Source organism: Zootoca vivipara, chromosome 2 (genome assembly GCF_965207765.1).
Source record: "Zootoca vivipara chromosome 2, rZooViv2.hap1.1, whole genome shotgun sequence".
Classification (NCBI taxonomy): domain Eukaryota; kingdom Metazoa; phylum Chordata; class Lepidosauria; order Squamata; family Lacertidae; genus Zootoca; species Zootoca vivipara.
In genome coordinates this window covers 86,838,145-86,850,974 of record NC_142584.1, presented here as the reverse complement: position 1 = coordinate 86,850,974, position 12,830 = coordinate 86,838,145, and the positions used below count along the sequence as shown (strand labels likewise).

The following is a 12,830-nucleotide window of genomic DNA, read 5'->3' as shown; positions in this document are numbered from 1 at the left end:
GAGACTGGTTCCCTTCTGTGTTAATCTGCATCCACCTCCATGCAAGAAAGGTTACATCTGCAACATACATCTAAAGCACTCTTATACCACTTGAATGACTGTGGCTGGCCCACGTGCGTGCGCACACACACACACACACACACACCAAGAATCTTGGGAACTGTAGTTTGTCCAGGGTGCTGACCTCACAGAGCTATAACTCCCAGCACCCTTAAACAACAATGATTTCACAATCCAATGGCATGGATTTATAAGATGGGCACAAGATCTGATGATGACAACAAAGACGCCACAGACAAATTGTGACATTTGGAAATACTTGTTAGGATGGAAAAACAATTGTGAATATACATGTTCTACACACAGGCTTATTAAAATGCAATGGAAAATGCATGCAGCCTGTATTTTTGTACCTTTACTATTTTTTATTGTTAATCGAAACAAAATAATAAATAATAAAAAATTCTTCCAGCAGCACCTTAGAGACCAACTAAGTTTGTCATTGGTATGAGCTTTCATGTGCATGCACACTTCTTCAGATATTTATTGTTAATGTTAGACTTGTTTGCATGAAAAACTTAAATAACTTGTTTTAAAAAACAAACAAACACAAACTACACTTTCCAGGATTTTTATGCCTGTTAAAAGTGCCATTAGAATAATTAAAGTGTATGGTACAGTGGTACCTCGGTTTACAAACACAATTGGTTCTGGAAGTCTGTACTTAACCTGAAGCGTACTTAACCTGAAGCGAACTTTCCCATTGAAAGTAATGGAAAGTGGATTAATCTGTTCCAGACAGGTCCGTGGAGTACTTAAACTGAAAATACTCAAACTGAGGCGTACTTAAACCGAGGTATGACTGTATAGCTGTAACCAAAACTGAATGTCACCCACCCGAAAACAACAAAGAATGGGTGTGTGAGCAAACAAGGCACCTTGTGCTTGAGCCACCTGTACAGTTTAACAAAGTTGAGCTAGTTTAGACTATTTGCATCCTGACATCTTCAAGGGAAGGACCAAATTCAAACAGCAGACTATGCTACATGGATTCCCTGCTCTTGATCTGCATCAGTAGCTGTCAGGACTGAAGAAACCCATTGAACCCTCATAGCCTCAATTCATGCAGCAAGTTCTCCTTCATGACATGGCTAGAACGATGGCCAATGGCCACAGGGTGCCAATCCCCATTGCAAAAATAATGATCCGACGGGCGCACAGTCACAGCAGCTGTGAACTGAAATCATCCATCGTCACATCTTAGAAGTTCCCTCACATGTATGTGCAACAGACACTACTTTCCGAAAGTACATGACTGGAGAGCATGTTGAAGCTAAGGAACCATTGCTCCATGTTATAAATTCCTACACAGAGAACAACTTCATGCAGGAATTTGTCTTTACCTTGTACAAACCCAGCTCATACCACAGCATGCAGTAAGCTCACATGCACCCATCCAGGGTCATAAGACATAATGACATGTAGGTAATACACCAATATCTGCACAAGCCCTCCATGTGACCATTTTGTAACATGTAAAACAACCTGTACTTACCCCAAGCTATGAACCACATAGCTATTTACAATTTAATTGACACTTTTTTGATACTAGCATACCTTTCCTAGGATTCAGTCCAAGGCAACTATCCATAAAAGCTGTGCAGGTGCTTGACGAATGTCTGGAAGCAGTATCGGGCTGGCTGAGAGCCAATAATCTAAAGATGAATCTCAGTAAGATAGAAATGCTGTGGATGGTGGTTACCATGTCCAGGAATTAGGTAGTCATCCTGTTCCAGAGAGGACTGCACTCCTGAAAGGTCAGCCTGGGGTTCCAGCCTAATGTTTCACTTTGTCACTATATACCCAGGTGGCCTCAGTGGCAAGGAGTGCCTATTCCTTGAAATGATTCAATCAATCAATCATTTTAATTGTACGCTGCCTTTCCAAAGCCATGCTCAAAGTGGACTAACAACATATAAAAAACTACATTACAAACACAGAAAAGTAGACATAAACAAAAAGCAAGACATCAAAAAGCAAACAACCAAATGGAACCACTTCTGCACAAATCTTAAAATCCGAAATAAATATACAAAAATGAACAGCAACAGCATCAACAACCTCCCCCAACAAACCCCCCTCAGTCCAAAATTCTGTTCAACAGCCTCAGCTTTTGCAGCTGGAGTCAGTCAGGGCTCTGCCCTCCCAGGCCAGGTGGAAAATGGCCTGTAAGGCACAGAGCAGGTATTCCAGGACTCACAGCCTGGCCACCATGATCCATGCTCTTTATGGAGCTTTACAGTGCCCCCACATTACCAAATTTTAAAATGGTCTTTGAAATCCACTTCCAACTGCTTTTAACTGACATTTTAATGTTCTGTATTCAATGGCTGCCTTGAAAAAAAATGCCCTTGTTTACACTGAAACTGATATTTAATGATATAAACAATATTCTGCTGTTATCATAATATTTTCAGATGGCAGTTTTATGGATTACAATATTTCATACTGTAGTGAAATGTTATCTTAAAACGTTGCGAGTCAACTTGGGAGGGTTAACTCTGAAAAGTGGCTTGTAAACACCGTAAGTAAATTATCACCTGCCTTCCCCCTACCTCCAGCCACTAGTCACAAATATTCTGCTGTGACCAAAGGCCACAAGACAGTAGAAGGCACATGTGAAATTCAGCCCCTTTCACAAGCCTCCCCCCACAGCATACCACCTGTACTGCCCATTACCCTAAGATTAACAGTTGGACTTGGCAGATTCTACTTACACTACAAAAATAAAGCAAAGTTATTCACAAACTAACAGCAGCCACAACAGGGAATCCAAGTGCTACAGGTGACAGCATCTAGCTAGCATTTTCTCACACTTGTCAGAAACATTCTCCTTCCAGACCGCAACTGAAGATACAGAAGCCCCCTTTTCTCACATTCCAAAAGCATGTAAAATCTTTGGGACCTGCCACAAAGTACTTTAGCTGTTCCACAGCCCCTCCTACCTTCACATCTTGCTTGTGGACTTTCCAGAGACATCTAGTTGACCACTGTTGGAAACCACTGTTGGAAACAGTTGGATCATTGATCTAATCTTGCAGGCATCTTCTTATGTTCAGTTCAAGAATTAAATACTCTGCCAAGACAGCTCTATTAGCAAAATGCTTGGGCTTTCTTGTCATCTGAATGCCAGCTCAGATACCAAAGACGAGAGAAACACTAAGTAAATAAAAAAACCCAGTGCAATGACCCAACAGCAGAAATACATTCTGTTATATGGAAGAGGAAATAAGAAAGAGAAGCCTTGGATGATCAAAATGAGTGAACGCCAGAAAGAGTTCTGGAGCAGCCCATAGCAATAAAAGGTTGAAGGATAAGGGATGAAGCCACATTCTGTGAACCATATTACAGACCCACTGGTATATAGCGCAGGAGTTGTCCAAAACTTGCCATGGGTGATAGCAAACACTGTATCATGTAGGACAGGTATAGCTCAGCTGTGGTCCTCTAGATGTTGCTGGACTACAGCACCCATCCTCCCAGCCCACTGGCTGGGATTCCCAACAACTTCTGGAGGGCCACTGGTTAGCCACCTCTGATTTAGGACAACTTACTGCAGGAATTGAAGCCCTCACATCAGGCCCACCAGCAAAACTCCATCCACGTAGATCATGTGATCCTGACTCAAGCAGCAAGTTGCCTTCACAGTTAGCAAGTCCTGCCTCGTGTTCCCTGGGAACACCACTGTAAGCACTCCCCTTTGGTCGCCAACTGGCTCTTCTTCAACTGTGAGTGGCTATTTAGATCAAGAGCCAGCTTTACTGCAGAGCACCAGCCCCGAGTTAGTATGCACTGCAACTATTTAAATCCAGGGCACGATAATATGAAAATTGCCCAAATTATACACAAACGGCTGACAATTAGCATACAGAAGCATGTGTTGTGACAGTTGCATCACTGTTCAAAGCGGAGCACTGAAGACCGAAAATGCCGAATACAACAAACAGATACACAAGACCAAAGATCAGGCATCCCCAAACTTCAGACCTCCAGATGTTTTGGCCTACAACTCCCATGATCCCTAGCTAACAGGACCAGTAGCCAGGGAAGATGGGAACTGTAGCCCAAAACACCTGGAGGGCCAAAGTTTGGGGGTGCCTGCCAAAGATCAACTACCAGTCCCAAAAAATACCCCTTTTCAGAAGGTCTGACAATGATCCAAGAAGCAGCATGGATCTATTTAAAGGAGGGATGGGAAACCTTAGGGCCTGGGGAGAAACAAGACCCTCCAGATCTCTCCATTCATAGAATGATAGAGTTGGAAGGGACCACAAGGATCATCTAATCCAATCCCATGCAACGCAAGAATCCATTCAGCTCAGGATTCTACCCAAGTCATACCACCTGCCCCCAGCCTTCCCTAGGCTGTCTCCATGCCCTCAAGTCATTTGTGTAGCCAAGAGGGGACAGTGACCCCCCAATCAAGTAAAACAATACAAAATAACTACTGTATCTTTCTGCGTATAAGACTAGGGGTTTTTTAATCAAAAATTAGGTTTAAAATTGGGTAGTGCTGAGGGGTGTTTTCTTAATTTGGAGTCCCAAAAATAGGGGGTGTCTTATACATGGGGGCGTCTTATAAACAGAAAAATACGGCAACCGAGGTTCCCCCCAAAAAAGAAAACATAAAGCCTGACACCCCCCTCCCCAACATAAATCCTGGCTACCCTCATGCCTTGAGTACTTTGGCAGGCTAGGATGTGCCCTTTAACTCTGATAGCCCTTTGGTTGCCTGAGTAGAGAAATGGGGGCGAGGTACAGACACGTCTGACTGTTGCATGGCTGGGAGGTGGAAAGGTAATAATCACCTCTGCTGCCCCGCCTCCTTCTGCCTCTGGCCCCAGCCCATGGCTGGCATAGAGAAATGAGGTGGAAAAGGTTCCCCTCTCCTGCTTAAAAGCACCTGGGAGATGATGGGGTGGAACTCACCTTGAAGGTAACTCAACCAGTCTTAATTCTGCTGCTCAAAAGAGCTCCCAGGTTTTAATTCAGCAGTGGTGCAATTAATATTGTGCTTTGTGTGTGCATTTTTATTATTTTTATTCAGAAGCTTTCCAAGTGTGCTCTGGGAAGAGGAAATAAATCTGAAAGCATTTCTTCTCAATATGAAATCTAACTGTATTTACAGAGGAAAGGCTAGATCCCCATAGCTATCCTCAGTCTTAAAGCTACGTAGCCCTTTTAGAATCTGTCTCTCTCTCTCTCTCTCTCTCTCTCACACACACACACACACACACACACACAGAGAGAGAGAGAGAGAGAGAGAGAGAGAGAGAGAGAGAGAGAGAGGAAAGAACACTGCAAGCTACTCGACTACTAACAATGAAATAACCGCTGACTAAAACACAACATTATGGCAACAGCAGCAGATTAAGAAGTTTCCTGTAGGAACTACTACAGGATATCCAAGAACAATTATATGGGATAATATGTTCTCTTTCATTTTAATCTGTCAGATCTTGCCTCCATTGAAGTTAATAGGAAAATTTCCACCGACATGCAAGAGTTCCCAGATTTCATCCTGTCTATTTTGGCAAGGGGTATCAAACTGCAGCCCTAGAGACTCAAATATCTGTAAAATGGTCTAGTCTAATGCCAACCTTCCCATCACAAAGGGTGATACCCAATGTTAATCGGAGTATGGATCTGCTCTGTTAGAGCCACTGAAATCAATACGCTTAAGTCATTTGATTTGGGTGGGTCTATTTCATGTGTGACTTAGTTGGATAACATCCAAAACTATTCATTACAAGGACTGTGGTGCTTACAGTGATAGTCTTCTTGGTATTACTTTGGTACTTCCATGCCTATATGTGCCACATGGTTTTATTTATGGATTAAATAAATATATTTTAGCTTTATTATGTGAACATATACTGTATGAATGGAACGCGGGTGGCACTGTGGGTTAAACCACTGAGCCTAGGGCTTGCCAATCAGGAGGTCGGCGGTTCGAATCCCTGCGACGGGGTGAGCTCCCGTTGCTCGGTCCCAGCTCCTGCCAACCTAGCAGTTCGAAAGCACGTCAAAGTGCAAGTAGATAAATAGGTACCACTCCGGCAGGAAGGTAAACGGCGTTTCCGTGCGCTGCACTGGTTCGCCAGAAGCGGCTTAGTCATGCTGGGCACATGACCTGGAAGCTGTATGGCGCTCCCTCAGCCAATAACACAAGGTGAGCGCCACAACCCCAGAGTCGGTCACGACTGGACCTAATGGTCAGGGGTCCCTTTACCTTTACCTATACTGTATGAAACTGTAATATGTTCAAAGGACACCATTTACTGAAGGATGGGTTGGAGAACAAATAACGTAATAGCCATGCGCCACCTTGAAAGTTATTTTCTAGTACTTTATTAAGTCCTTACACACACACACACTCAATGTAATGTAGGCTTCCAAAAAACAAAACAAAATTGAACTACTTGATAAAGAGTGTAGGTATATATTGTCTTATGACATTATGTCCCACCAATGGTTGGTGCAAATGGTAGAGCTCGCCATTAACTTTGCCATCAAACACCCCACCCCCACCCCAAATCTTTTGCACCATCCTGGTACTACTCACCATTCATGAACATGTGCATGCAAAGCCAGACTACTTGCCCTTTCAGCATCAGCCCATCAGTAATCCATGGATTAGCAAAACAGACGTAAACACTGATACTTCATGTCATGTCAGTCCCACAGTAAACACTACAATGTGTGGGGTGAAGTCCGCACCATGTTTCAGGTTTATGCTGCTAATGGGCTTTGATTTTATCAATGAGTGAGAGGGGAGAGAGAGAGTTCTGTTTTTCTAAATGCTGGATAAAAACCAAGAGCGCAATGTAGTGTGTGGGTTTTATGTTGCACTTAGGGGTGTTCCTTAATGGACAAGAGGAGAGAGAGATGAGGCTGTGGCAGAAACAACAGATTAAAGCCAAACCTTCATGCAAGGGTGTGTCATCCATAGGTACCAGTGTGGAAGCAGAACAGATACCCAAGCTTCCTCCCTTCCTGTGCGGAGCCTCCAGCACTGATCAGCTGAGATTGCTTGTCCTCAGCCCTACCCATTCCCCTGGGTTGTGTGACCCAAGAGCTAACGAAGGCAACGAAGGGGAGGGGGGCTCTGTGTAGCTTTTAAAAAATAAATAAAATATGGGCTTAAGACACAGGCATACGAAGTAATGCAGACCCTTTCGTCTTAAATGCTATTTGACGTGGTGGAAAAGGCACCACATCAAGACGCATCATTGTACATATGGGGGATATATATATATATATATATATATATATATATATATATATATATACACACACACACACACACACACACACACACACACACACACACATATATAAATCCACGCCTACATTCTCCATCTATGCAAATGCAAATTTGGCCAGCCACATACATATCAGTTATTTACAGATGGGTGCCCCCGCCTACACCGAAATGGGGCTTTAATCTAAGGAAGGCACCATTTATCAAGCGATTTCGCGAGAAGGCTCCAGACCTCGCCGTGATGAAGATTTTTTTTTTACTTTCTTTCTTTTTTTTAAGTGAGGCTCTTACTCTGAACCGAGCCTGTTAAAAAGCCACCATTCACACAACTGCAATGCAGCTTTTACTACCCCCACCGCGATTCCCGGCCCCAACCGCACGACCTCTGCCGTCCACAAAAGCGAGCCATCGGCAGCCAGGGCTTGCTCGGACAACGCAAGGGCTTTCACAATAAGATTAGCGATGCATAATAAGATTTATAACAATGAAAAAGGGAGGGCGGCAGGAGAGAAAGGAGGAGGGGAGGGAGGCTGGGGGAGGGGAGGAAAAGGAACCGGGTAAAGTAAGGAGAGAGAGAGAGAGAGAGAGAGAGAGAGAGAGAGAGAGAGAGAGAGAGAGAGAGAGAGAGAGAGAGAGAGAGAGAGAGAGAGAGAGAGAGAGAGAGAGAGAGAGAGAGAGAGAGAGAGAGAGAGAGGTACAGCTTCCACTCACCTTTTACTTGAGTTTCATATTCTGCTATGATCTCTTTGTCTTTCTTGAACTTTGCTTGAGATGACATCTTCGGGAAGATCTACCAAGATCCCAACGATATTTTTTTTCCCCACCCTCCCCTCCTCTTATCTTTTCTTTTAGGAGGAGCAGAAAGTCTCTCCCTCGGCTTGGTCTGCTCAGCTTTGCAGCCTTCTCCGTTTTTCACTTTGCTGCAAAGACAACACAGCTTCTCTTCTTCGCTGCCTTCCCCGGCATTTGCCTTCCGCCACCGGCGATCAAGCGGCAGCAGCTTCAGAGAACCTAGCAGATCCAATAATCTACAGCTATTGCCCTTGTACTAACAAGAGGAGTGAATGAAGCGACGGGGGTGCGGGTGGGGGGGGAGAGAGGAGGAGGAGGAGGGTGTGTCACCTGCACCCAAGTAGCCTTCAAAGAGACGTTCTGTGTTGGAGAGGACGATTAAAAAAAGAAAGAGAAGGCGGCGATCCAATCAATCAATCAATAAATAAATATACAGCCAAGCCCTGGAAGCAGCTGAGGGGAGGGGCAGATCAGAGAAGAAAAAGCAGCAGCACACGCAAAGGTTCCTCCTTCCTTAACATGCAGGCAAACCCATAGCAAGGAGGAGCGGCGTGAAAAGCTCTCTGGCTGTAATCCAAGGGAAGGTCAGGTTGCAAAAGGGGATCGCATCCCCGCCTACGGTCGACACGCAGAGATACACGCCACCCCTTCCAAGCAGGCTCGAGGCTCCAGATGCCGGACGGGGAAGGTGACAGGCGGCGAGGGGTGGGGGTGGGTCGCCCGAAGTTAGTTTGGCTGCTGCGAATGCATTGGCTCCGGTCTGCGGCGCCGGTGCACGGAGCTGCTTTTTTTGACTGCGGGCTTGAATTAAGTTCGCTCCACGTCACGCACAGGCAAGGCCCCGCCTCCCGCATTTTGTAACAACTGGCACTTTGTAGCCTGCAGGACGCTTCAGCTCACTGCAAGGGGCAGGGAAATCGGCAGCAGCCCCGCGAGCAAAGCAAAACAAACAAAAAAGTGCATGGGGGGGGGATCTGCGGAAGCATCCCCGTCTCCCGTGGTCTGCGAGAACAGCAGCGCCTGGCCGCCTCTCTTACGGAAATAAAAGATCTGGAGGGACGGGTAAATTCGAGCGGGGGGAAATTGAGTATAGATCTGCATTATTTTTTTTGCTTTGATCTCACTATTGACGGAATGTTTATTAGCACTGAGCAGCGTAATAGTTTTCAAGTTAGCTTCGTGCAAAGTTTAGGGCGAGGGAACTCAAATTCTGTGTTGTTTTGCCCTATAGATGGTTCCAGGTAGGAAGCTGAGATCGCAAGCAGTCGTCATTTTTTCTGGATGCACGCTTGGCACGTTAGCTTCCACACTGCTGCGGGCGGTTCTTGGCATTTTTTGTCCAGCCCCTCGATCACTCCCTTCCCCGCCCTTTTCCCTATTCTGGCAATTGGTGCCCACAATTGACGCTGTAAGTTATTGACAATGCAGCAGATCCACAGTGCAGTCGTGGGCATGCCTGCTGAGAAGTGAGCCCCGCAAAGTTTAATGGGACTTCCTTACTTCCTGTGTTTCCTGACCAATAGCATCACATGCCAGAGGGTGTCGAAGAAATGCCTGATTTTGCGGGGGGGGGGGGCGCCTGCTGGGCCTTTGGCGTACCTTCGCTGGATGGAACTGGCTTGTGAACCAAAAGTTTACCACCCCTGGTAAATAGGCTAAAGAACGCAAAAAGGGTCCTGCTGGATCTCGCCAAAAACCCATTTGATCCCACAGGAAGCCCACAAGCAGAATTTCTGTCTTACAGTATAATCCTCAAAGTAAGCCCCAGTGAATACTTACCTCCATGTGAATAGGATTGCAGCCTTGCTTGCTATACCTATATTGCACACAGAAAACTGAAGTTAAGAAACAGTGGGCGCTTCCAGACTATTGCTATTTTGGGGTGGGATTCAGTCACATACTGGTAAATAATGAGGTTTTGCAATTATACTGGATTAGGAGGTTTTCCACAGCAAAACGGCTTCCCCAACAGGCTTTTGGTGATAAAGAAAGTGATGGGGAAACACACTGGAAAATGGGGTAATAACACTTGTTTGGACCCAATGTAATCTAGTCCCGCTCAAATAAATCAGGAAGAATGCTCTGCTGGGTGACCTTGGGCTAGTCACACTTCTCTGAAGTCTCTCAGCCTCACTCACCTCACAGAGTGTTGTGGGGGAGGAAGGGAAAGGAGAATGTTAGCCGCTTTGAGACTCCTTTGGGTAGTGATAAAGTGGGATATCAAATGCAAACTACTCTTCTTCTTCTTCATTAAGCAGGTCATCTGGAAGCACCCAGTGAATTACTGCAGGCCATATAATGAGTCCAATGAAGAAGTGCCATTTGAACCCAAGTTCAAGGGCAACCCTCTCTCAACTGGGACTACATGTTTTCAGAAATTAATCTTATGTGCGACTCTTGTGCTGCCACAATGATACAATGAGAAGACTCCCTGGAAAAGACCCTGGTGTTGGGAAAGATTGAGGGGGGAAGAAAGGAGAAGGGGACGACAGAGGACGAGATGGTTAGACAGTGTTCTCGAACCTTCCAACACGAGTCTGACCAAACTGCGGGAGGCAGTGGAAGACAGGAGTGCCTGTGGTCCATGGGGTCACGAAGAGTCGGACACGACTAATGACTAAACAACAACAAGAAGTGCCTAGGGTTGCAGCCATGAGGACCATTCCTTTGCAGCCATGGTCTGTTTGTTTCAAAGAACTTATGTATGCCTAACTCTGCACCACACTCTAACCAACTGAGCTATCCAGCTGATGCATGTTTACTCAAAAGTAAGACCCATGCTCATTTAGCTTACTCCCTAGTAATTTTACATATGATCGAAGCCTAATGCTGCGTACACACCATACATTTAAAGTGCATTCACACTCCAAATGATCCTGGGTACAGTGGTACCTCAGGTTATGAACAGTGCTGCTTACGAACGCTTCAGGTTACGAACTCCACAAACCCGGAAGTAGGTGTCCCGGGTTGCGAACTTTGCCCCGGGATACGAACGCAATCTGCTTTTGGGGCCATGGGAGGCCTATGTACAGTAGGTAAGGCGCGCCTTGGGTTAAAAACGCTTCAGGTTAAGAACAGACTTCCAGAACGAATTACGTTCATAACCTGAGGTACCACTGTATTGTAGTTTACCACTCAAAGAGCTACAATTCCCAGGTCCCTTTAAAAACCACAGTTCCCAGGATTCTTTGGGAGAAGTCATGTGCCTTAAATGTACAGCTATTTAGTTCTTCCAACCACCCCAGGAAAATTTATTTCTGCACTGTTACGACTTACACTTATTTATGCTGTCAGGATAAGTGAAATCATTTTAATAATTATTATTATAATTTATTTTAAGACACTTTATATTCAAAAGTGCAATGGAAATTCTGAATAATTACCGTATTAAAGATTTAAAAATATTAAGCAAACAGTGAAGCACATACGAATGCTCATTTGATTTTAAAGGAAAACGTATGCACACTTATCTCTTTTGGATGGTATCCAACATGTGAAATGTATTCCAGGAAGGCAGATAGGCGTGCATGCATTTATAAGCTATCAATTGCTACTGTGTTTGTTTGCATTTGTGGTCATTTTGAATTACAATGCCATCTTCCTCCTTCCACCTCCATCCTCACTATAATGTATGCTGAATATTTCATTATTACAATGAGCAGGAAAGTGATGTTGCTTCATAAAAACTAAGCCAGACATGGAAAATCATAGACCCTGAATATACTGTAATAACCAAATGTGTACAGGTGAAAGAGTCTGATCACATATTGCAATCTACTCTGGAGTAATGTATTCTGTGTCTTCATATGTTTAATAGGAAAAGTTGATTTACATTTGTTAATTAAAATAACAAAAAGGGATAATAAAACATCACCCACCACAAACGTCGTAATGAATGTGTGCCCATTACTGCCCCTGTCCAAAGCCCACCCTTTTAAAAACACCTGTGGCGACCATAGCTGCCAAGTTATCCCTTTTTTTAAGGGATTTTCCCTTATGCTGAATAGGCTTCCTCGCGAGAAAAGGGAAAACTTGGCAGCTATGGTGGCGACTGCAGAACCCTTCTGTTTCTCTTAGAAGTATTTATGCAGCCTGAGAAAAGATGGAAGGACCACAGGGAACATACAGGTTCACAATGATAGGAAGACAGTGCTGTGTGGATGCACTGTATCAAGTGAAGGAAGCATGTCAATGCCACATTTAACACCTAGTGTGGAAGCACCCTTAATGTTGGGTGAACTTCAACTCAGCAGTTACGAGCTTTCATGGTGAGTGTCCAGGGGGAATAAGATACTCTTTTATTTGAAGTATTTTTACCCTACTCTTAAAAAAAGGCTTCCAGAGCAGTGTGCGCATATATATATATATATATATATATATATATATATATATATATTTGTTGTTGTGTAGTCGTTTAGTCGTGTCCGACTCTTCGTGACCCCATGAAGATAGATATAGATAGATAGATAGATAGATAGATCTTTTCTCAGCTTACAACAAAATACAAATCTAATCTATTTGAGGATGATGGTCTGCTGAAGCCTTTTGCTTCTTTTCCAGGGGCAGGAGTCATCCCTCTCACCAGATCGTCCCTGCCTGTGGCTGCTGAGGGTTGCTTTCTTTAATTCCTCTCAATAACCTGCACTGTTAAGAAATTTTGCAACTTGCTAAATAATTAAAAATTGTACTCCTCCACCCAATGAAATGATCGACA

At 44.4% G+C, this 12,830-nt stretch overlaps 1 protein-coding gene and 1 long non-coding RNA gene across 3 annotated transcripts in view; one reads left to right on the top strand and one right to left on the bottom strand.

The window, feature by feature from the left end:
• Positions 1-8,945, bottom strand: part of SRGAP3 (SLIT-ROBO Rho GTPase activating protein 3) — a 179,453-nt gene extending 170,508 nt beyond the window's left edge. For both annotated transcript variants that reach the window (XM_035106570.3, XM_035106571.3), the window contains exon 1: positions 8,036-8,945. In XM_035106570.3, coding sequence (XP_034962461.1) covers positions 8,036-8,102 — 67 coding nt within the window. In that variant the 5' untranslated portion in view covers positions 8,103-8,945. The remainder of the gene's footprint in view (positions 1-8,035) is intronic.
• A 45-nt stretch (positions 8,946-8,990) lies between these two features.
• On the top strand, positions 8,991-12,000 carry LOC148686955 (uncharacterized). Its single transcript, XR_015948263.1, has 2 exons — positions 8,991-9,178; positions 10,372-12,000. It is a non-coding gene; the product is annotated as an uncharacterized LOC148686955 (long non-coding RNA).
• Positions 12,001-12,830: the final 830 nt, after the last annotated feature.